Consider the following 25276-nt stretch of genomic DNA (forward strand, 5'->3'; position numbering starts at 1 on the left):
CTCAACGAAGTCCTATGTTCACAGTGTGGCGGACCCCAAAGAGGACACCTCAACGAAGTCCGAAGTCCTATGTTCACAGTGTGGTGGACCCCAAAGAGGACACCTCAACAAAGTCCTATGTTCACAGTGTGGTGGACCCCAAAGAGGACACCTCAACGAAGTCCTATGTTCACAGTGTGGTGGACCCCAAAGAGGACACCTCAACGAAGTCCTATGTTCACAGTGTGGTGGACCCCAATGAGGACACCTCAACGAAGTCCTATGTTCACAATGTGGTGACCCCTAAAGAGGACACCTCAACAAAGTCCTATGTTTACAGTGTGTGAACACGTGGATGACATGAAGGCATCTGTGATAAGGAAGATCCCATTCTTGCCAAACTCTAGTCAGGCATCTCTGAGTGCTCTTCCCAGCGAGGCCCTGATTTGGGGGCTTCCGTGTCTGTTTCTGCAATGCCCAATTTTAGCAAAAGTCCTGCTGAGTCAGGTTAGCCAGAACCCTCACCCTCCCTATCTGATCCCCTTTGCTACTTGATGGGGGTCCTCATCCCCCACTGTCCCCTGGGAATCTCTGACCACCCTGGCCTGCCTTCGGCTGGAATCTGGTTCGGCTGGTTTAGCCAGAAGCCCCCTCACCCCTGAGGCGTCCTTTTGGTAGTCTTCCATCCACTGCCCCCAACTCTGCTCCTTGGCTGTAAATTCCCACTGTTCCTTGCTGTATTTGGAGCGGAGCCCAACGCCTCTTCCCTACTGCAAACCCCACTGCACTGGTCCCTATGACTCTGCATGGTCTCCCTGAATAAAGTCTGCCTTCGTGTTTTAACAAATGTCCTGAATCATTTTAACAATGAGGTGTAAGGGGTATTCAGGGACACTCTGAGTGTGTGATTTGGCAGATGGCTCTAGGTTAGATCGGATTCCCCAGTCACAACTCCAGCCACCAAAAACTTGCAGATGTGTATTATAAGGCAGGGTGTGGAAGGCTCCCGGGGCCACTAGGAAACAAGCTGTCCCTGAGAGGCTCTGCAGGGAAGGCCTGGCTTCTGAGGCCGCAGCCCCTGCTCTCTAAGTCCCCTCTCAGGCTCAGTGTGGCTGGGACTCTTCCATGCTGCTGCACCTGCTCAGCCTTCCCTGGTCGGTCTCCTCCCAACCAGGTCCCGCCACACCTCCTTGCCTTGGTCCATTTCCTCCGTCCTCATTGAGTCCTTTGTTTCCTTTTGTTCCTGAGCTGCCTTTCATGCTATGTCCACCGTTGGAATAAAAATGCCTCCTACTTCCCAAGCACAAAGAGCCTGCTCACTCCCCTGATTAACGTCCTCCAGGGGGATTTTTCTCCTGAAACGCCGGTCTGGCCTCCCCTCCTCCACATGCCCAGCGCGTCCACTGCAGAGGGCTGTTCCAGAGATTATTTTGCCCAACGTGCCGGTCGCCCTGCTGATTCTGGATGAGGGGTTTCATCTCTGGCTTCCTTCTAAAACCCAACTGACTGACTCATTCCCTCACTCAAAAGAGCTACTGTTCCATCATCTTGCTTTATCCTCCCAAATACGCCAGTTAAAGTACTAATGATAGTAATATTCCAGTGAGTCATTGAAATATCTTATTTTGCAGTACCTATAGTTTGCGTGTTGAATTTACATGGGTGTGCACGGAGCTTTGCATTTTAAAATTAACAGAAGACGTCATTTCTTCTGTTTAAGCAGTGGAACTGTCGAAATAATCTTCTAAAGTGCTTAGGTTCCCAGATTTTCACAACCAAGCAAAGGAGAAAGAGGGGTTTATTTCTAGAATCATAGGATGATAATGCTGGAATGGCTCTTTGCACTCAGTGGGCCTATTTTACAGACACTGAAATTAAGGCCCCAAGAAGTCAACACACTTCTCAAAGTCACAGAGTAAGTTCATACGGTTATTTTAAATACACAATAAGGAATAAGACGCCATTTATCTAACGGGCACTGCGGGGAGGGAGGTGATTAAACAGAATACTCAAAGTAGAGGAACTTGTAGGTAGCCAAACTCCTGAAAATACGGCAGTCCTGGGAGCTGCAGTGGAGAGGACGCAGAGGCTATGCTGTGGAGGAAGGTCACAGGCGGGATGTGGAAAGGCCCCAGGGCTGTGCTTCTCATGTTCAGGTGACTCACCTGTGGTCTCGTTGAAATGCAGATTCTGATTTACCAGGTGAGTCAGGGCCCAAGAGTCTGCATTTCTAATAAGCTCCCCGGTGACGCTGACGTTGCTCTTCCACGGACCTCAGTTTGAGTAGCAAGGATTTAGAGATTCCGTTTCAGAAGCCAGAAAGTCAAAGGAGGGCTATATAGTACCTGGACTTGGAACCAGACCCCCCGTGAGGGTCCCACGCCTGTCACTGATTGGCTCTGCTGTCAGTGGGTGTGGTTGCACCTGTCTCTGAGCCTCAGTTTACTCATCTGTAAACTAAGGGAGTTGTCCAGGATGTCATCCTGGACTGCTGAGGTCCCTTTAAGCTGGAATGTCCCATGACTCAGAGCCCTGCAGTGGCCAGCACCCCAGGAGGAAGGGAGGGGCCACAGAAAGCTGTTGTGAGAGATGGACGGACCCACATGTCATCAACTTTCTTGATGCCCTTAGCTGGGTAGGGGTGGGCCTGGAATTTTCATTAACATGCTCCAGACCACTCGTTCCTTGTTTTGACTGTATTCTTGAACCATGCGCATGGTCCCAAGTTTTCTATCCTTTTCATGCCGCTTGGTCCTTTACTCCCCCGCTCCACCGCAGCCTCTGTGTTCCTTGCCCTCAGGGTGACCTTCTCCTCGCACTGGTTATGCCATCATCCTTCCCTTTCCACGGCCCCGTATATAAGAAATGATTATAATCACAGTACGTTCTGTTTTTTAGCAGAGCATATCAACATTGCTGTATGCCATCATCACACTGGCTTAACACAAACTCTAAAGAAAGTGGCACTGGTGTAGCAAGAGAAAGACAGACTTCCCCTTACCTGAAAGGAAGTGGTATCCTGGCTTTAGGGAGGAGTTCATCAGTTCTACAGAGAGGATTTCACATCTTTACACAGGGACACAAACCACACAAAGAGGGCCATTCAGGATGGGAAATGCTGCGGTCGCTAGAATCCCTATGTGACACTGTGGTCTCTCTAGAGTGTCTGTGTGACACTGTGGTCTCTCTAGAGTGTCTGTGTGACACTGTGGTCTCTCTAGAGTGTCTGTGTGATGCTGTGGTCTCTCTAGAATGTCTATACACTGTGGTCTCTCTAGCATGTCTGTGTGATACTGTGGTCTCTCTAGAGTGTCTGTGTGATACTGTGGTCTCTCTAGCATGTCTGTGTGATACTGTGGTCTCTCTAGAGTGTCTGTGTGACACTGTGGTCTCTCTAGAGTGTCTCTGTGATACTGTGGTCTCTCTAGAGTGTCTGTGTGATACTGTGGTCTCTCTAGCGTGTCTGTGTGATACTGTGGTCTCTCTAGAGTGTCTGTGTGACACTGTGGTCTCTCTAGAGTGTCTGTGTGACACTGTGGTCTCTCTAGAGTGTCTGTGTGACACTGTGGTCTCTCTAGAGTGTCTGTGTGACACTGTGGTCTCTCTAGAGTGTCTGTGTGATACTGTGGTCTCTCTAGAATGTCTGTACACTGTGGTCTCTCTAGAGTGTCTGTGTGATACTGTGGTCTCTCTAGAGTGTCTGTGTGATACTGTGGTCTCTCTAGAGTGTCTGTGTGATACTGTGGTCTCTCTAGAGTGTCTGTGTGATACTGTGGTCTCTCTAGAGTGTCTGTGTGATACTGTGGTCTCTCTAGAGTGTCTGTGTGACACTGTGGTCTCTCTAGAGTGTCTGTGTGATGCTGTAGTCTCTCTAGAGTGTCTGTGTGACGCTGTGGTCTCTCTAGAGTGTCTATGTGATACTGTGGTGTCTCTAGAGTGTCTGTACACTGTGGTCTCTCTAGAGTGTCTGTGTGATACTGTGGTGTCTCTAGAGTGTCTGTACACTGTGGTCTCTCTAGAGTTTCTGTGTGATACTGTGGTGTCTCTAGAGTGTCTGTGTGATACTGTGGTCTCTCTAGAATGTCTGTACACTGTGGTCTCTCTAGAGTGTCTGTGTGATACTGTGGTCTCTCTAGAGTGTCTGTGTGATACTGTGGTCTCTCTAGAGTGTCTGTGTGATACTGTGGTCTTTCTAGAATGTCTGTACACTGTGGTCTCTCTAGAGTGTCTGTGTGATACTGTGGTCTCTCTAGAGTGTCTGTGTGATACTGTGGTCTCTCTAGAGTGTCTGTGTGATACTGTGGTCTCTCTAGAATGTCTGTACACTGTGGTCTCTCTAGAGTGTCTGTGTGATACTGTGGTCTCTCTAGAGTGTCTGTGTGATACTGTGGTGTCTCTAGAGTGTCTGTACACTGTGGTCTCTCTAGAGTGTCTGTGTGATACTGCGGTGTCTCTAGAGTGTCTGTGTGATACTGTGGTGTCTCTAGAGTGTCTGTACACTGTGGTCTCTCTAGAGTGTCTGTGTGATACTGTGGTCTCTCTAGAGTGTCTGTGTGATACTGTGGTGTCTCTAGAGTGTCTGTACACTGTGGTCTCTCTAGAGTGTCTGTGTGATACTGTGGTGTCTCTAGAGTGTCTGTACACTGTGGTCTCTCTAGAGTGTCTGTGTGATACTGTGGTGTCTCTAGAGTGTCTGTACACTGTGGTCTCTCTAGAGTGTCTGTGTGATACTGTGGTGTCTCTAGAGTGTCTGTACACTGTGGTCTCTCTAGAGTGTCTGCGTGATACTGTGGTGTCTCTAGAATGTCTATGTGACGCTGTGGTCTCTCTAGAGTGTCTGCATAACACTGTGGTCTCTCTAGAGTGTCTGTGTGACACTGTGGTCTCTCTAGAGTGTCTGTGTGACACTGTGGTCTCTCTAGAATGTCTGTACACTGTGGTCTCTCTAGAGTGTCTGTGTGATACTGTGGTCTCTCTAGAATGTCTGTACACTGTGGTCTCTCTAGAGTGTCTGTGTGATACTGTGGTCTCTCTAGAGTGTCTGTGTGATACTGTGGTCTCTCTAGAATGTCTGTACACTGTGGTCTCTCTAGAGTGTCTGTGTGACACTGTGGTCTTTCTAGAGTGTCTGTGTGACGCTGTGGTCTCTCTAGAGTGTCTGTGTGACGCTGTGGTCTCTCTAGAGTGTCTGTGTGACGCTGTGGTCTCTCTAGAGTGTCTGTGTGACGCTGTGGTCTCTCTAGAGTGTCTGTACACTGTGGTCTCTCTATCATATTTGTGAGATACTGCGGTGTCTCTAGAGTTTCTATGTGATACTGTAGTCTCTCCAGAGTGTCTGTGTGATGCTGTGGTCTCTCTAGAGTGTCTGTGTGATACTGTGGTCTCTCTAGAGTGTCTGTGTGACGCTGTGGTCTCTCTAGAGTGTCTGTGTGATGTTGTGGTCTCTCTAGAGTGCCTGTACACTGTGGTCTCTCTATCATATCTGTGAGATACTGCAGTGTCTCTAGAGTTTCTATGTGACACTGTAGTCTCTCTAGAGTCTCTATGTGATTCTGTGGTCTCTCTAGAGTCTCTGTGATTCTGTGGTCTCTCTAGGGTGTCTGTGTGATGCTGTGGTCTCTCTAGAGTCTCTGTGATTCTGTGGTCTCTCTAGGGTGTCTGTGTGATGCTGTGGTCTCTCTAGAGTCCCTGTATGATGCTGTGGTCTTTCTAGAATGCCTGTACACTGTGGTCTCTCTAGCATGTCTGTGTGACGTTGTGGTCTCTCTAGAATGTCTGTGTGATACTGTGGTCTCTCTAGAATGTCTGTACACTGTGGTCTCTCTAGAGTCTCTGTGTGATGCTGTGGCCTTTCTAGAATGTCTGTACACTGTGGTCTCTCTAGCATGTCTGTGTGATACTGTGGTCTCTCTAGAGTGTCTGTGTGATGCTGTGGTCTCTCTAGAATGTCTGTACACTGTGGTCTCTCTAGAGTGTCTGTGTGATACTGTGGTCTCTCTAGAGTGTCTGTGTGACACTGTGGTCTCTCTAGAGTGTCTGTGTGACGCTGTGGTCTCTCTAGAGTGTCTGTGTGACGCTGTGGTCTCTCTAGAGTGTCTGTGTGATACAGTGGTCTCTCTAGAGTGTCTGTGTGACGCTGTGGTCTCTCTAGAGTGTCTGTGTGATGCTGTGGTCTCTCTAGAATGTCTGTACACTGTGGTCTCTCTAGAGTGACTGTGTGACGCTGTGGTCTCTCTAGAGTGTCTGTGTGACACTGTGGTCGCTAGCTAGAATGACTATGTGATGCTGTGGCCCTCTAAAGTGTCTGTGTGATGCTGTGGTGTCTCTAGAGTGTCTGTGTGACGCTGCGGTCGCTAGCTAGAATGACTATGTGATGCTGTGGTCTCTCTAGAATGCCTGTGTTAACTCAGGAATTCACATTCCTAAGCTCAGTGCAGGCTGAGCACATAAGTGTGATCTCATCAAGTTAAATAACCCCCTTCTCTCAATTTCTCTTCCTGTAAGGAGGAAAATGCCACTTTCCACCCACAAAGCTCTCTAGAGGACCAAGAAGACAATTCTGTGAAGGACGTCCACCAGCAGAGAGGAGACACAAGACAGCTTTCTAGAGCTGTCGTCCTAAGTCCCCACGCCCATCAGTGTATAGTAATGTCGCCAACTTCAAAATCGAGGAAATATGTTTGCATCAGAGAATGGCTTCAATGCCAACACATGGTACATTCCCAGAAGTTTGGATTTCCATAGAAAGAATAAATAACACAGGCTTCCTTGAACGTCCTTGATGAAAACCACACACATCCTTCCAAATCCTGTGGAAAACATCTCTGGCCCCTCCTTCCCTTAGAAACAGACCCTTCAAAATCTTGTGGTACTTCCCCAAATACCATAATTTTGAGTTGTGACATCTGGTTTCCAGCTCTCCCAGGCTGGAGTTTCTTGTTAAAGGGACATCGAAATCTCGACATCCCAAGCTGCCACTCTGGCCTTGTGCAGGAGCCTCGCGGCCTCACTTCCTGGCATCCGTGCACTCTAGATGGTTCTAACACTTCCCCCAGACAAAGAAGCTACATGTTTTTCTAGGATGTCCTTTTTTAGAAGACTTTGTCTCTTCCAGAAGGTATGTCAGACACGATGGGACTCCCCCACTCTCCGTTGCCTCAAACATCACAGAACATCTAGACACCAATGACAGTCCCACTAGAAAAAGGCCCCTGAATCTTCAAGAAGCTCTAAGAGGGGAGGTAGATTGTCTGGAAATTCCCTGAAGTTCTTCCTGCTCCACCCACTTGAGCCCAGGATTTGAGAACCAGGTCTTCGAGCCACGGCATGCTAGGCACGGCTTTCTGTTTCGAAGCTCGAGGCTGCGCTGGGGAGAGAGGATGTGGTCCATGGGAAGGGGAAGTGCCACTGCTGCAGGGAGCCAAGCATGGCTTGCTTAGGGCCTGGCTCCCCAGGCAGCAGGAGGTAGGCAGGACCGTGCAGCAAGTCAGAGCACAGGGTGCGGTATCAGATGAGTGGGCGTTGGACTCCCAGCTCTTGCCAAGTGACCTCTGGCAAACCCCTTTCCTCCCTAGCACTGGCATCCTCACAGATGTAACAAAATATGGATGGTGGGCAAATGCCACAGCGTGGCCACATCCTACACAGGGAGAGACGCTTCATCAACAACAGCCATGAACACTGTCTGGCCTGTTCATCAGGGCCCAGCAGACTCATCACACCGACACATGGGAAAAGCATGGGGAATATTTCATTTCATGGGCACGGGTAAGTGCTTAAGCTGGTGGTGGAGGAGAAAGTCCAAAGGCTACTGAGGCGGCATCACAGTGACCATCAAGAACAGGCCAGACACCAGGTGCAGTGGCTCACACCTGTAATCCCAGCACTTTGGGAGGCCAAGGCGGGCAGATCACCTGAGGTCGGGAGTCGAGACCAGCCTGACCAACAGGGAGAAAACCCGTCTTTACTAAAAATACAAAATTAGCTGGGAATGGTGGCGCATGCCTGTAATCCCAGCTACTCGGGAGGCTGAGGCAGGAGAATTGCTTGAGCCTGGGAGGCGGAGGTTGTGGTGAGCTGAGATCACACTATTGCACTCCAGCCTGGGCAACAGGAACAAAACTCCATCTAAAAACAAACAAACAAAAAACAAGAACAGGGCGGAAAGCAGTAGGGAGGGAGGATGGGAGAGGCAGCAAGGGCTCCCACACCGGCCGGTGCAATCCATTCTGCACGGAGCTCTGTGGCCTCGTCAGAGTACATGAGAAGCTAAACGGGCCACTGCAAAAAAAAAAAAAAAAAAAAAAAAAAAAAAAAAACTACGCAAAGTGTGAATTGTGGTGATATTGGAGGTGAGTAAAAAGATACAAATATGAATTGGGGGAAATGGTCAGAAAATCTTACCTTCTGAAAAAAAAACTGGCAAAAAGCAATCAAATTAGCCACCTGTAATGCCAGCTATTTTGACCCTGCCAATTTTTTGGGGGTGGAGAGGGGTGTATATTCAACAGTCTGGACAACGAGTATACAGTACACAAAGTGACTGCACAGTGTATGAAGATTCAATCACAGATCAATCACAGCCAGTAGATTACTCATTAGGCAAAAATCAATGAAACCAAATCAATGAAACCATCAAATTTTAAAGAAATTTTATGGTGAATATTGACAACAGAAAATGAAATTAACACTGCCTAAAAAAAAAAAAACCCAAACAAAAAACCCCTAAAACTGCATATGGTAAAAAATCAAATCACAAAAAAAATTTGTCTTAGTAGAAATAATAGTTCTATTAAAAAATTCATAATGGCAGCTTTCATAATACTGATAGGTGAAAAATCTTAGTTATAAATTTTATGCAGAGAAGAAATTACTCCAATAAAAAGAATTTTAGTGAAATAACAATGTAAATGAAAACAATTGGAAATAACTTGTGCAATAGAGAAAATTGTGGTCTTATATGGACTTAAATAGTCTTTTCCTCAGAAAGCATTTTCTCCAACGAAAGTCTGTTAGTGTCGTTAAAATTCCAATTAAAATGTTTCTACTCTTAAACACTGAATTAAGATATCTTTGATGGAAGAAAAGCCCAGCAAGTCAGATCAGTGGGTCAAAACTTCCTGTGGTTATGGAAGTCTTCCCAGGAGATGCTCTGTTTAGGATAGGCTGAGACTGTGTCCCTGACAAGTCCAGGCTTTCCCAGGGTCAGGAAGTTGCTGTGCTGTGCTTTCTAGAAATTTCCTCGAGAGACTCTTTCAAGGATTAATTTAGGAAATAACAAAAGATAAGCTTTACTCATAGTAAGATGATTGGTTCTACGTACTACAAGAAAATTTATTGGATGATGAGAATTTGACCAAAGATGGGGAGAAGGAGGGGGAGGGAGTGGAGGAGGAAGGAGAGAAGGAGAGAAGGAACACACACACACACGCACACGCACATGCGTGCACACACACGCACACACACACGGGTGCATCCACTCTGCCTAGGGAAGTGGCATTCCACCACGTCAGCAACACGTACAAAGTGGAGGTAATCAGTCTTCAGATTCTGCCACAACGCAAGTGAATGTTTAAAAGCCCACCAGCTTCCTTTGATCTAGTTCCACCTTTACCAAGCAAAGTCCATCATGTATATGGTATCTGGGTTACTGTGGCTTGGAGGAGGAGTTTCCTAAATCACTAGCCTTGCTTTGGGAGCCAAAGCTCCTCACTCACTCTCCACATTGACTTCCTTAGTCTCAGCATCGGGTCAGGACTGTGGGGGGCGGGGGGTGCGAAGAGATGAAACCTGTGGAATGTGAAATACTTCCCCCTATTTTGATCACTGGAAAGGTCTATCCCTAATAGAAATTAAATGCTTTGATCTTGTGATTTCTAGTACAGGATTTGTCATTTTTTTCTAACCCCAAATCAGTTGCTTAGGATCAGATCATCCTTGGGTGAACTGTAAAAACTGAGTTTCGGAAACTGAAGTTTCCAAGCAAGCCTCCAGTGACCCCTGCTTCCCTGGCCCCCTGCTGCTATTCTTTGATGTCTTTTTAGCAGCAACCTAAGTCATCGGGAACATTCTTTCAGAAGAAAGAAGTGTAAGGCATTTCAAGAGCCTTGAAACAGACTCTGAAGCCCAGAGCCCTCCCCCTCCCCACCTACTCCTCTCAGAAGTTTGAAGACAGGGGAAAGCTGTTTAAATCCTTGGCAAATCTTCAATAAATTACTCAGATGGCTGATTCCAAGGGGCCATTACGGGCTTCTCTAAGGAAAAGATCTACAATGGATAATTAGAACGAATAACCCTAACAATAAAAAGTTTCCAAATCTAATTGTTCATTTTTCTTCCTTTAGCCAGATAGCACAACATAAATGTGTTAAGATTTCATTGAAACAACCTTATCTTCCAAAGCCAAGTAGTATACTGGAGGACTCCTTATGAAGAGTTAGATCAGTGATGGAAAAGAGCCCAGCTTACAGGTGCCTGCACTCCTTCCTCAGCCTGGAGGAGGCACAGCTAAGCTGGCAGGCAGCAGACCCAAAGATATTGTACCAGCTCTGCCATTTATTCCTGTCACACTTCAGGTAGCTTTTTATGAGAACCTACATTTGTAGAAGGTGAAGAGAAAACTGAAAAGAGAAGAATTAGACAAAACAGCAAACAATCCTTTACTACAACACATCTACAACGTGCCAGGCACTTTTCCTATAATCATTCATCCTAACAAGAACCTCAAAAGATCCATGTCATTACTCCTGTTTCACAGATAAGAACACAGAGGGATAGGGCTTAGAAAACTGCACTGCTCGCCTAAGTCACACAACTAGAGAAAGGGTGAGCCAGGATTCAAACCCAAGTCTGAGGACCTCCAAAGCCTTCTTCTTCCTCTTCTCCTTCTGCTTCTTCCACCCCATCTTTTTCCTCTCTCCCTTCCCACCCTCCTCCTCCTTTTAAATTTTTTTATTTTTTGAGTCTTGCTCTGTTGCCCAGGCTGGAGTGCAGTGGCGCAATCTCGGCTCACTGCAAGCTCCGCCTCCTGGGTTCATGCCATTCTTCTGCCTCAGCCTCCGGAGTGGCTGGGATAACAAGCGCCTGCCAACCATACCCGCCTAATTTTTTTGTGTGTTTTTAGTAGAGACGGGGTTTCACTGTATAAGTCAGGATGGACTTGATCTCCTGACCTTGTGATCCGCCCGCCTTGGCCTCCCAAAGTGCTGGGATTACAGGCGTGAGCCACAGTGCCCGGCCTCTTCCTCCTTTTTTTCACATCTTTATAGAGGTATAATTTATGTACCACAGCAGTTACCATAGAAAGTGTGCAATTCAGTGACTTGCAGTGAATTTATTGCATTGTGCAACCATCACCACGACCTAATTTTAGACCATGTTCATAATCCCAACAAGCTCCTTCATGTCATGTGCAGTCAACCTGCACTCCTACCCTCCCAGCCCCAGGAAATCACTAATCTCCTTTCTCTCTGTAAAGATTTGTCCTTTCTTGGACTTTTTTTTTTTTTTTTTTTGAGGCGGAGTCTTGCTCTGTCGCCCAGGCTGGAGTGCAGTGGCACTATCTCGGCTCACTGCAAGCTCCGCCTCCTGGGTTCACGCCATTCTCCTGCCTCAGCCTCCCGAGTAGCTGGGACTACAGGTGCCGCCACCACGCCCGGCTAATTTTTTTGTATTTTTAGTAGAGATGGGGTTTCACCGTGTTAGCCAGGATGGTCTCGATCTCCTGACCTCGTGATCCACCCATCTCGGCCTCCCAAAGTGCTGGGATTACAGGCTTGAGCCACCGCGCCCGGCCTCTTGGACATTTTATACAAGTGAAATCACACAGTACATAGTCTTTTGTATCTGGCTTCTTTCCCTTAGCAAATGTCTTTAAGGTTCATCCATGTTGTAGCCTGTATCAATACTTTTCTTCCCTTTTATTGCTTTCATGGAATCCCATTGTATGGATATAACACATATTGATCATCGATTCATCCTTTGATGGACATCTGGGTTGTTAGGTTTCATGCAGCTGTGAATAGTCATATACAAGTCTTTGTGCGGACATATCTAGGAGTGGACTTGCTGGGTCATATAGGAATGGTGTTTAACTTTTGCAGAATTTTGAGAAACTGCTTTCCAAAGTGGATGTACCATTTTACATTCCCACCAGTAATGTACAAGGGTTCCAGTTTCTCCACATCATCACCAACATTTGTCATTGTCAGTCTTTTTTATTAGTGCCATCCTAGAGGGTAAGTGGCATCTCACTGTTTTTGTTTTTGTTTTTGAGACAGAGTTTTGCTCTGTTGCCTAGGCTGGAGTGCAGTGGCGCGATCTCGGCTCACTGCAACCCTCTGCCTCCTGGGTTCAAGTGATTCTCCTGCGTCAGCCTCCCCAGTAGCTGGGACTACAGGCTTGTACCACCATACCTGGCCAATTTTTTTTTTTTTATTTTTAGTAGAGATGGGGTTTCACCATGTTGGCCAGGCTGGTCTCAAACCCTTGACCTCAAGTGATCCTCCCACCTCGACCTCCCAAAGTGCTGGGATTACAGGTGTGAGCCACCACGCCCTGCCTCATCCACTTTGTAAGAAAGGCAGAAAGCCTGTTCCTAATCATGCTGATTTTGCAGATGCACTTGCACTAACCTGGAGATGGGGCTCACTGCAGGAAATTGCATCACCCCCAGTATGGAAGTTGGGCCCTTGCACTGGGAAGAGGATTTTCAAGTTACCTGCTCGTGTGTTGTGGGCATAAACCACACAGTTTTGAAGGAAACAAGGTTTGACTTCCCTCTCTCCCCCCAGTGATGGAAGGAGCTGGAAGGAACAAGGTCTGAAACCTGGAAAGCTGAAAATCTGGAAACCTGGGTTCTAGGCTCCAGCTCTGCCACTTTCACCCATTTAAGCCCCTGTTGGGGACTTTGTTTCCTTATTTGTAAAATGGGTGTAATAATAAAGTTTTCCTTACAGGGTGGCTTAGATATGGAAAAAAAGGAGTGATAGCCATGGATGGGCCTGACAAATGATTAAAGTGCTATAAAATGTGAGCCTTAAAATTAGACACTAGCAGGCCCTGTCTTGGAATCCCATGCTGCAGGGGCTAAGAAAGAGATTGTCTGCCCATTGCTTCTCCCTCCCCCTCCTTCCTACCTCAGGACACAAGAGAGCTGCAGTCTAGCAAACGACACCACACACTCCACACACTCGCATTTTACTGCTCCCTTCCCAGGCAGTAGAGATGAAGGATGAAGGCAGATATCGAGAGAAGGACAAAGCTGTGCTTTAGCACTTGGGGAATGGTAGGACCAGAATAGGCACTTTTTAAGCAAGATCCACAGCTCTTTCTTACACTGCAGACAGGGAGCTCCCTCCAGCTTTAGTGGAGGCTGCAAACGAAAGTCCATAGAATAGGAGGAATCCTGGAAGAGAAATATCTCTGCCAAGTGATTTTTTAGGCCTAAACATTATGTTCACACCGAATCATCACAGCTCCTCTGCTGGGCCTGTGAAATTTACCAAAGCACCACAGCAAAGCTACACATTCACAATCACAAACTTTTAAGAGCAAGAAAAAGTTCTCTTTTTAATTAAAAAAAAATGTAAAAGTTTGTTGTGTGAGGGATTAGGGTCTGTTTTAGTATCTTCAAAATGGGTTGTAATAAATTTTAGTATAGGTTTTAACATCTAAGGAAAAATAAAGCTATTCATCTCAACACATATCACAGATACATGTTTATTATATCTAAATCAAGGAAATTCTCAATCCTAGGCTGGATAAACAGGAAAGTTGTCTAAGATGTAACTGTCCTAGATTGATATCATGGAGACTGGTCATGCTCCAAGGACTGCAAAAGGGAGTAAGCGCAGCAACGTACAACTGTAGACCTTTCGGGGTGGAGGCTGCTTCGTACAGTGGAATCAAACACTTGGGTTTCAAAGAAACATCAGAAGCACAGCTCACAGGCGATGCTTTGCTCGATTGGGCCAGCAGTCCTGCCTCCAGGATACCCGTCCCTCCAGCCCCCTCTTCTTCAGCTCATCCTGCCCACCCAGCGAGCTAAGGAACACTGATTTCCAGCCTCCTTCCTTCCCAGCGCTCAGCCCTTCCTGCATAGCCCTCGGCCTGCCTTCCCCACTGTGGCTGGGCCCAGGTAGGAAGTGACCAGAGGCTGTGGGCAGACTTCCAGTGTTACCTATTTGCCTTTCCAGATCGGCGGCTTCATCAGGTGTGGCTCGTGGGAGGACTCCAGGGTCGCTGAAGCTGGTGCGGAGCAGGGTCCCCATCACAAAGAAGAACAGGATGCCGGCGACTGCAGGGATGGCAGGAGTGATTTTCACCGCCAGGTACGGACAGCTGCCAACAGGTTGGACAGGCCGGGGAGAAGGGGAAAAGAAAGGATATACAATGTTAGGAATCAACAGTAAGCAGTCTTTATCTTCTAAGAAGCCAAAAGCTTATTTGGAGGAGGGGAATTGATTTCCATTAAAAATTCATCAGTGTGAACGATTTACATTTGGGGAGATCTGCGGTTCTCTTTTACAGACAATTGAACCCCCACTCCGCAGCACGACAGCCCAAGCCCTCTGCTCTTACAGGAAGATGCTGGAAGAAGAATGAAAATAGTCCTGCTTGTATAATCAGTCTAAGACGCATAGAGCTTGTATAAATAGACACGTGTCCTCTGTGCTGTAAACACAGTCCAGGAGTCTATGAGATCCCCCCACCCTCCCCTGGGATTACATAATAGAAGAAGACATCAATTTAGAATGATCTTCATGCGAGCCGACCTTTCCCACTTGGGTCAAACGACTCGGGGACTTTCAGCCAGCTCCAGATGCTGAGGACTGTACACACACTTTCAAAGGGCAAGAAACCAATTTTCCATGTTTTGGAGGTAATCTATTCCAAAGGGAATGAGCTATGGAAATGGACTTGCAGGCAAGTTTCTGAAGACGATGTAAGGGATTTCAGCAGCTGGAATAGAATCATCTCGTGCTTTTCCAGAGGGCGTCTGAGCTACCAACGGACGAACGTGGCCCACCTCTTAACTCAACCTCTTCACTGCTGTCAGTCTGACACGCTGACGTGAAGCAGGGGTTGTGATAAGTCAGGGACAGATGCCACTGGGACAAACTCAGCTCTACACGAGGCCAGCCTAGAAACAAGCGTCTGACATTTGGTCTCAGATCCAGGTATTCTGGAGCCAGAGCAGTTCTTACCATGGCGCTTTGATGCACTCGGATGCTTGGACCTAAGTGAAGGATGGGATCTGCAGTGACCACAGTCACTCCACTGTTGCCACATTAAATAACATCATGGGCATTGGGGAACAGGATGCAGAATCCTGGAATTAGGACATCTAGCGTGGAAAGCAATGCTAGATTGCCCACCTCATCAGAATATCCTCTTCCATGTTCTCAAGACAAAACAGAGATGGGGAGCTGGAGAAGAAAGGATTGGGAAGCTCAGCTCTGCCCAAGACTGGGAAGCAGACAGGGCTCTTGGTCTTGGAAGCCCTGGGAACCAGCACCCCACTGCTGTGCAGGTCTCTGATGGATGGCAAAGGGATGCAGGCAGGAGTCTGGGACTTGATCCCCTTTGCTGAGCAAAGCCGTGATCCCCTTTGCTGAGACAAGTGATAGATAGAACATTAGTGCACCAGCCTTCAAGAGGCCTGCAGACCTAGACACAGCTTCCTGGAGCGATCGCTGATGTTGATAATGTGGACCGTGGTTGTGCAAGTTTCCTAGCACGAGGAGATGTACAGCGAAGTATTTAGGAATAAAGTGCCACGATGAATGCAGCTTACTCCCAAATAGCTCAAAAAAATATTGTCTAGACAGAGTAAATTGGATCAAGTATTAGCAAGAGGTGAATCTGGGTAAAGGGTAAACGGATGTTCCTTGTACTACTCTTACTCTGGCTACTTTTCTGTAAGTTTGAAATTATTTCCAAATAAAATTTTAAAAAAAGAAACACAGTCTATATCAAAGGCATGAAAATACCCTGGTATGAAATTTTATATATATATATATATATACACACACACACACACATATATATGCTATATATAAACCCTGAATACATATAATTTTAGTCTAAAATAATCTACTTTAGGGGGACTTTTTTTGTTATAAAGTGGTTAGGGAAAAGAGCAAATGTGTAGAAGAGAATTTTCCAAAAAAACTTGAGTTCACAATTCAACATAATTTGAACAATGACAGTGAATAAAAACAAGCCCATGTTTTTCCCCTTTTTCAAGATTAATGAATTTGAAGAAGAAGATGTTGGCACAGCAAAGCCAGCTTCAGCGAGGGCACAGCTGGACAAGGTGAAGCAGACAGACCTGGTTAGGAGAGAGTGTTCCACTTCAGGTGTTGACAGCTGTGACTTAACGCTATGGAGCTTCTCCAAGGATGGCTACTTGTGAACGGCCAGAACCCTCCCGTGAGGGTGACTGAGTAGATCTTAGGCTCTGGTGTGCTTATTTTTTCCTTTTTGGGTCTGAAAGGCAGCTTGGTGGACTGCAAAGTCTACCTGCTCAACATTGCAAAGGCTGCCTCTTGCTCTTAGAGCAAATTCTAGCATGCCTTGCCCTCCACCGTTCCCTGTTCCAAGTGCACTATCCGCGGGGTTGGGGTCTTCCACAGCTACCCCACTTCCCCAAGCTGATGCCTCTGCGGCCTCTCATCACCTCCAACCCCCAAACAGGATGTCCCCTGCCACATTCTCACTGCAGAGACAATACACTGCAGATCGGTATCTGCACTTCAGCACACACTGATTTATTCAGAGCCATCCCAGGAAAGGAGGAAAAGGCAAAGTCCAGTTGACGCGGGGAGGCCTACTGCCTGCCAAGGTTCTCTCACTGCGTAGCGGGCTGTTGCACTTGGACACGTCAGGGCACGGATCTGAAATGCATCTGTTTGTGTTTCCCTGGGAACCTGCTCCTGCTCCTGTTCCCGCAGGAAATCTCAGGCGGGTCTAGTGACTTCTCTGATCATAATATGAAGGTAATAGGAAGTCCTTGTCGCTTTAAGTAGCAAACAGTGTCATTTAAGTAAATGAAAGGGTAATAATCCCAGTGAATAATGGTAACTTCTACCTTGATATGAAGTTAAGCCCCCTCCACCACCCCAGCTCGCCGGCTGCTGTTTTTGGCCCCTCCATGGTGAAGAAGAAAGCAGGTGGAGTAGACAGGGAGGCAGGAAGGAGCCTACAGGAAGAGTTCTGTTACAAGGCGACTGCGTGCTCTGGGTCTATGAGATAGTTAAACCAGCTCTGCCTAGACTTGCATTGGTGAGTGCTTTGGACCCCCCCGGGGGGAACCGAGGTGCATCGCCCACCTGCGCTTGTCTTCCTCCTTCCCTCTTCTTAAAGAGAAAGGGCCAGCCTTCCTTTCACTCAGGGCCTTCCTTCCACTCTGTTTTGCCTTCCAGTCCCTCCTCTCAAAAGCCCTTTCTGTCTTCTCTCTCCGGGGGACAGCTGGAACAGTGATCTCTTTTTGTTTACTTATTTATTTATTTATTATCTTTTTTGAGACAAGGTCTCACTCTGCTACCCAGGCTGGAGTGCAGTGGTATGATCACGGCTCACTGCAGCTTTGAACTCCTGGAGCTCAAGAGATTCTCCCAGCTCAGCCTCCTGAGTGGCTGAGACTATAGGCCCTCACCACCACGTCTGGCTAATTTTTTGTGTGTTTTGTAGAGACAGGGTCTCACTTTGTGGCCCAGGCTGGTCTCAAACTCCTGGGCTCCAGTGATCCTTCTGCCTCAGCCTCCCAAAGTGCTGGGATTACAGGAATGAGCCACTGTGCCCAGCCTAGAACAGTGACCTCATCCCTGCCTACCACGATCCCCTCCTTCAATCTGTCCCAACCACCACTGCCAGCTCCAATCACACGTGTCTCTGCCCAAAAGCCTTCCATGCTTGTGCCATCCCTGCCAACGAAGCTCGAGCTCCTTATCTGGTGTCTAAGTGTCCCCTAGTCACCTTCTCTCCCTCTCTCTCACTGCCCCTTCCTGAATCCCAGCAATGGCCACACCTAACATTTGGGCATCTCAGGCAAGCATGGGCTTTCACCCACCGCCAGCACTGCCTGTCCAGTCCATGTGTCTGGAACACCCGCACCTCCCATTCGGCATGTTGATGCTCCCCAACCTTCCACTTCCAGCTCAATACCGCTTCCTGAAAAGCCTTGGTAGAGTTTCTGGGCTCACCCCTAAACAAAAGGGATCGCTTCTTTCTCTGGCCCCCCACCGTGTTTTCCTTTGCTCCCCTTCCTCAGGACATGTGGATATTTGTGGACATGCGGCTATTTGCGGACATGCTCCATGCACCTCACTAGATTAAAAGTCCTGGAAGGTGAGACTGGCCCCTTTTCCTCTTCGTGTCCTTTGTAGCACCTAGCAGGATGCCTCGCGTGGTGGAAAATGCAACCAAATTTGATAAATATTTGTTGAGTAGCTGAATGAACAGAATCCACTTAGTGAATTTTACTAAAATTTACCTGAAAGAGGAGGAGAGTCAAGTCACCCATACCCTCAGCAACCACAGACCTGGTCTAGAACTTCTCTACTCTTGTTGGCTTGCTAGGTCCCATAACTTCCTTCAGACAGATGCTAAGGCCCGGTTCCTCCCACGAGGCTCCCTCAGCTGACAGGAGAGGATATTCCTCAGCTCACTGAGCCGAGTGTGCCTCACATTAACCTTCTACGGGCATTTGCTGGAACCTCTAAGACCTTCCATGTGCTAAAGTTCTAGCAGATGAAGCACCATATGTTGGTACAACTCTGTACAATGCTAGGTGCTTTGTGACAGTCCCGTTCCACCAGCCTGTGTGTGTGACAGAGGACAGTGCTGAATTTGTCCTAGAAATCCTCAACAACTCACTTTTTATAAAAGCAGCAGAATTCCCAACCCTAAACAAACAATGAGGTCAGGGCTACTGAGACACCTTCAAACTGCTGCTCAGATAAAGCAGAGAGCATCTATAGTCCTTGTGGTAAAGACAAGGCAATAAGCAGACCCTGCCCACGACTGTGAATGTTTACCTCCTGAAGGAGGTGAGACTAATGGGACATCTCAGTCGACCCACAGACTGGCACAGCTTCACAGCTAAAGGAAGTGCTGTGCACAGTATGGCAAATTCTTCGCCTGAGCTCAGATGACTTGAAAATGGCTCCTTCATATTTCTGAGCAACTGTGGATGGGAACTCCAATGCTAAGTGCCATCTGTGTTGAGGAAGACTCCATCCCTGAGGGCCTGGATTTGATACAAGATGATGAGGCAGCTGCCAAAGATATAAACACCAAATGGAATCCTATTTCTGTCTCAAGAATTGTGACCTACATACAACTCAGGGCAGTGTAGAAAACAGGCTACAGGCGTCTTAGTCTTCATAAAGATGAACTGGAAAGTGACAGGGGGAAAAAACAAGAATTTGAAAGCATACATCTTCATAACATAAAAGAAATTAGCCAATTTAGCACCAGATGCTAAAATGATGAGAAGCCTTTACAGAGCTCTCCCTCCAATCATATATATCAGCGAAAGCTGTTTGATTTTGGATATGATGATAAATACTTATGCACAAACTGTCAACGCATCGTACATTCGAGGTACAGAAATTCATTCCAGGTAATAATTAGAAATCATAGCACTGCCAAAACATTATATGGATTTTTTTTTCAGTTCAAATAGCAATCTTTTTGAATATTTAGTAAAAGTTGTTTTTGTGCTTTGATGCTTATACATGAAAAGTGGAACTGTTTTCTGGGCACCATATTATCTGAGACCACACAATCGGTGTATTTGATCATTAAAAAGATAGATGGAGGGATAGATGATAGATATATAGATAGGTAGGTAGATAGATAGATATAAAATCATTTTAGCATCAAACAGACACTGACATCCCAGAATCAACACTGTCATTAATTCTATATTCATGTTTAGAGACTGGCTTACAGGTTAGAATCTGACACAAAGCTGATTCCTTGAACAAAAACCCTAAGACTAAACTAATTTCTTAAATATTTGGATAGGAAATATGGATTTCATTGTTGGGTAATTAGGTCTCTCTGTTTTCCAGAGGACATTCTTTGGGAGAAGATTAACTTAAAAACTAAACAAAACAAAACAACAACATTAACAAGATATAGCAGAGACATTAAAACCAAGTGCCTTTGGAACAAGAAGTAGAGAATCTTTTCCTGTATCAAAACAATTCAAGTCTTCTTTTAATGTTTTGTCTATAAATGGATACACATAAAAAAAAGTTTGTTACTAGTAGCTCATGACTCCTGACTGCAGCAAATGGCCTACATTTGATATTTTTGGTCTGTCCTGTATGTATGAAAGCATAAACATGAGAATAACTGTTTTTTAGACATAACCATGAGGCATGCATTTATTATTACACAGGAAGAGGAAGTGGTCTCACTGCATTATTGCCACACTCCAATTCAGGGAATTTCTACTTTGCAGAAATCATCAAGTAACCTAGCATTTTAAGTTTCAGATTCTCGACTGCAAAGCATTTCAATAAAAAGTAGCTAAGGCAAACAATCATAAATGAAATAACCTGAGCCAATGACTCACACGTCTGAAATAATCAGAGTAGCATTGTGAGAAATGGAGGTTTTAAGGGTTGCAATAGAAATGACCCCTTTTCCTTTTCATATGAGTCACTGCAAAACAAATGTACTTTTCACTTACAGGCAGGAACATAAGCACCATTCATTTTGTGATTTGTTCCTTAATCACATACTTAGAAACAAATCTACCACCGCAAGGCAAAGATGAGCACATTACTTGGAGATAAATAGAGGAAAAAGTAGATTCAGAAAGCATATCCACTCACAACTCTAGAATAGGAAAAACCAGAGATGATTTCATAAAACTCCCGAGAGTGACATTCCCCTACAAGATCACGATGGCAGGACCCTGTGCCTGGAAAGCCCTTAGTGACTCATCGTGTTAATTACCCCAGACACACCGAGCCAGGAGTCTATGCATGCCTGTACTAAGAGAGGGAATTTAAATCAATGAGCCCAGGGACTAACGTGGAAAATATGAGCAAAGCAAGCTGGAAGGAAAAGCTCAAACCCAGAGAGCATGGAGCTGACAGTAGAACTCCACATACCCATTTGTAGACTACAAAGGTGATGTTCAGTTTCATCAAAGCTCAACGGCTTGTTTTTCCATCTGTCTCTCTGTCTACCTTTGTTGTGTGAGAACTGTAGCTTTCGGGCTTGCTGAGGGAGGAGGAAGGTGAAGGTCACCCTACCAAAGCGAGGAACATCACTTAGGAAATCCGGTTTTTCCCTGCAGGCCTTCTGGCTAGATGCAGAGTTAAACAGGGACGTCTCCAAACACAGCACAGTCTTGCCTTGAACTTGCAGAGTTCATGAGTGAGGAGAGGGGCTCCAGGCATCAAGCACTTCCGTGAACAGACAACTGAGGAGGGGAGAAGAGGAAAGTGCTGTCTTCCGCCCGTGTGGCCCAAACACCCTTCGAGTGTGCAAGACAGAGTTAGTGTCCTTATTCTTAACTCAGGGCCTCCCAGACCACCCAGAGAGATCTACTTAAGATACAAGACCTGGGAATCTGTAGCTTTGAAATACAGGCTTCAAATCATAGCGTGTAAACAGCCCAATGTACCCATCTACTATTGAGAATGTACAAGAGCTTACTAGTGAATATTGTGGTGCATCAGCATTTTTGCCAAGTGATCCTGAGTTGCACGTAAAATTCCAGGAAGAGGCCGGGAGTGCCTATAATCCCAACACTTTGGGAGGCTGAGGTGGGCAGTGCTTGAGCTCAGGAGTTTGAGACCAGCCTGGGCAACATGGCAAAACTCTGTCTCTAAAAAAAAAATAAATAAATAAATACAAAAACTAGTTGGGTGTGGTAGCGTGTGACTGTAGTCTGAACTACTTGGGAGGCTGAGGTGGGAGGTTCGCTTGACCCTGGGAGACTGAGGCTGCAGTGAGCCAAGATCATGCCACTGCACTCCAGCCTGGGCAACAGAGCCAGACCCTGTCTCGAAAAAATGAAATGAAATGAAATAGAATTTCAGGAAGCCAGAGGCTTCTGGGTAGCGTGTGAGTCACGGGAGGGAAAGTCAACACTGTTTTGCCCCAGAAGTTGCTCTTTGATGTCCTGACATTACTTAGGCATGGCAACCATATGCCCCAGATTTCCCGTTAGAGTCCTGGCTCAGGTGGATGTCTTCTCATTTTCAGACCATGTGTGGCCACTGAGCTAACTGGCCCAAGTAACTCCATTTTGCTTTCTGTGCATCCTGGAACCAACCGTAAGTCGTCGTCAGGGCAAGCCAGGGCCCTTCTGAGAAAGCTCTTCCTAGAGCTGCTGGTGTGTGTGCTGGGAAGACCTGCCCATACCAAGCATCCAGGGTGGTGATTTGGGATTTGTCCTGGCATTAAACAGCATTCTAGGGTTTAGCTGCCTCTGACCCTGGCTTATATTTGATGGGTGTCCATTCTGCCTCCGATCTGGAAACTCTGTATGGGAAAGTCATAGCAGGACTTTAGTTCTAGTCATAATTCTTGTTTCATCCAATCTAAGGTACCCCACATTTTAAGATGTATCATTAAGGGGAAATGTGCCAAATCAGATGATATTCTCTAACCACAAGGGATCTTTATTTCATACTTATTGAAAGAGCTGTTATAGACTTAATTAGACACCAATTTAAAAATCATATATCACTATTGTGCATACATTTTAAAAAACGTGAGTGAACTAAATTGGCCACAGTATTCCTAAAACATCTCCACATTTAGAGCCTGAGGCAGAGGTGTCTGCGTGGGAGCCTTTCCACGTTGCAGCCTCCCGAGCTCATCAAAGCACGGCCCGGCTCTTCTGCTTCTCCCTAGCCTGCACTCCGTGCCCAACGCACCAGCTCAAGCCAGAGCGCGTCCCTCCTGTGCTCAGAACTAAAGCCAGGTACTTGCCGAGGCTACAAAGCCATATGGTTCCTGTGACCTCTTTGACCTCATCTTCCTCCCTCCTGCTGACCCCTGCAGCTCTGGAACAAGCCAGGCCTGCCTCTTCTCTGGGAGAGGCACATTTGCCTGTGCCTTCCCCCTGCCTGGAATCCCCTCCTTACGGGGAGCCACAGAGCTCCTCCTAGCCTTTACTCAAATATCACCGTCTCTGTAGAGCCTTCCCTGACTGTGCTGCACACAATCTCCAAACTGCAGCCCCCCTATGACCAGCCACCCCCTCTCCACCAACCCCAACCCCCTTCCAGCTTTTACTTTTCCCATAGCACTTAACCCCACTTGGCGCACTATTAATACATGTACTTCCTTGCTTACTGTCTGACCCCACTAGAAAAAAGCTCAATGCAATGAGGAAGTGTATCTGCTTGGTTCACAGATGTAACCTCCAGTTACATTCAGTCTAGCCCATAGTTGACCTTCAATAACTATTTGTTAAATGAAATGAAGAGACATCTAAAAAAACACAGGATACAAAGTACAGTGGAGATGATCCCATTTGTGTTTCAAACACATTTATATTCGTAACTGGAAGACTGTGCCCCACCATCTCATTATCCCTGGGTGATTTTGTGCATATGTGCTTTTTGGTGGTTTCCAAATATTCTTAATTAAAGCATGGCTTATTTTTGTAGTAGAAAAATATGTTATTAAAAATAAATGTATAAGTACTTGCTGAACTAAAAAAGAAGAGAATTGCCGAAATATTAAAATCTGCCTGTGCTTTTAAAAATTCAACTATCAATAAAGAAGATGCTTGACAATAATGTATATTCTCTGTTGGACTGAAACAGAGACAATAATGTATATTCTCTGTTGGACTGAAACAGAGCTGGCTGAAGCTCTTGAGTTTTGCAAGTTGCCTTATAGTACCTTAATTAGTCTAATTGTTTTGGGGTATGGAGGATCATACATTTAAGAATGCAAAACCCAGGTTATCTCCTACCTCAGCTCTGGTCTGTACCCAATTTCTGGGAGGAATGTGACTAGAGAAAGTTCTTCAGTCATCCTTGCAGATTTCTGTCTTAAACTGGGTATTTAAAGTACAGTACAAGACCACACATATGGGACCCAACTCCCCTCAGTTCCAGCAAGCCCCCTGGAGATCCGGAATCTCAGATGCCTGCTACATTCTCTTCTTCTTTCTTTGTGTTGCGGGTGGTCTAGGGATGGCAAGATGAGAAGGAGGTGTTCAGGAATGAGAAAGAATCAAATACTACACAAATTAAATCTCCTCAACACCGGCAATGTTGGTAGAATTGAACCCAAATGTTGGATAGCTCATCAATGAGCACTGTTTGGCAATGAATTGCCCAACAGAGACATTTTCCACAAAATCTGAATTAGTTTAATCATTACATGCTCAAGAAAACCTTGTTGGAAGGAAAATGCCCTGCCTTGTTGCAGATTGTACACTGAGCACCAGTGAGCTTCTCCTCCCATCCCAAGGCCCTGGGGCCATCAGGCTCCCTGCTGGGAGGTGGCCCAGGGGTGTGGCTGCTGGTGCCACCGGGAGATGCCTGCTGTGCCTGTGCCTGCTCCTCCTTCCCCAGTGGCCCCTTTCCCAGTGCTTCCATGGCCAGCGGCCCCACACTAGGGCTTCAGTTGCTCACCCAGAGTGGGCAGGCAGTGAGCACAGCTTTACCCAGGACTGGGGCCTCTGCCAGGGAGCTGGCACCCCCACGCCTATCCTGCAGAACGAGGCCAGGCCCTCTGGGACAGTCACACTGCACAAAGTCCAGATGTTACTGCTATGGAAACGTGTCTTCTGCATTACAAAGATGCAATAACTCAGGACCTTTGGGGCAAAGGCACATGTGAGTCTTGGGAAGTTTTTCCAGAGCTGGAGAACAAGTCTACAAGTACTGTGGATGCAAGAGATGACTGAGTCTCCTTCACGCCTTCATTCAGGCACTCCACACACAGTCACTGAATACACACCACCTGCCAGCACACCGCACCATGTGCTAGGAAAGCAGCAGGATCAAGACAAGACCCTCACTTCCTGGCAGCTCACATTCCAGTGGGGGGCGGGGGGGGGGGCAAATTCGCACACTACAAACAAAAGAGCAAGTGTGGAAACACAGGTGCTGAGGAACGGTGGAGGGGACCAGCTCAGTGGGCCGGAAGGGCGGGTGTTGGTGAAGGCTTTCTGGAGGGGGCATCAGAGGCAGGAGTGAGACCCGCAGAGAGGAAGGGCGTTGACAAGGACAGGGAGCCCCAGACCCTCCCTGACCCTAATAATTCCAGGCCTCCTTCCGTCGGTGCACCGAGTGACTGG

The 25276-nt window shown here is 46.7% G+C and overlaps 1 protein-coding gene across 4 annotated transcripts in view; it reads right to left on the reverse strand.

Annotated features, from left to right (window-relative positions):
* Window positions 1-25276, reverse strand: part of ZDHHC14 (zDHHC palmitoyltransferase 14) — a 302219-nt gene that overhangs the window by 117516 nt on the left and 159427 nt on the right. For all 4 annotated transcript variants that reach the window (XM_008007682.3, XM_008007680.3, XM_008007681.3 and 1 more), the window contains exon 2: window positions 14159-14319. In XM_008007682.3, the coding sequence (XP_008005873.1) occupies window positions 14159-14319 (161 nt within the window). The remainder of the gene's footprint in view (window positions 1-14158; window positions 14320-25276) is intronic.

Source organism: Chlorocebus sabaeus, chromosome 13 (assembly GCF_047675955.1).
Source record: "Chlorocebus sabaeus isolate Y175 chromosome 13, mChlSab1.0.hap1, whole genome shotgun sequence".
Classification (NCBI taxonomy): Eukaryota; Metazoa; Chordata; class Mammalia; order Primates; family Cercopithecidae; genus Chlorocebus; species Chlorocebus sabaeus.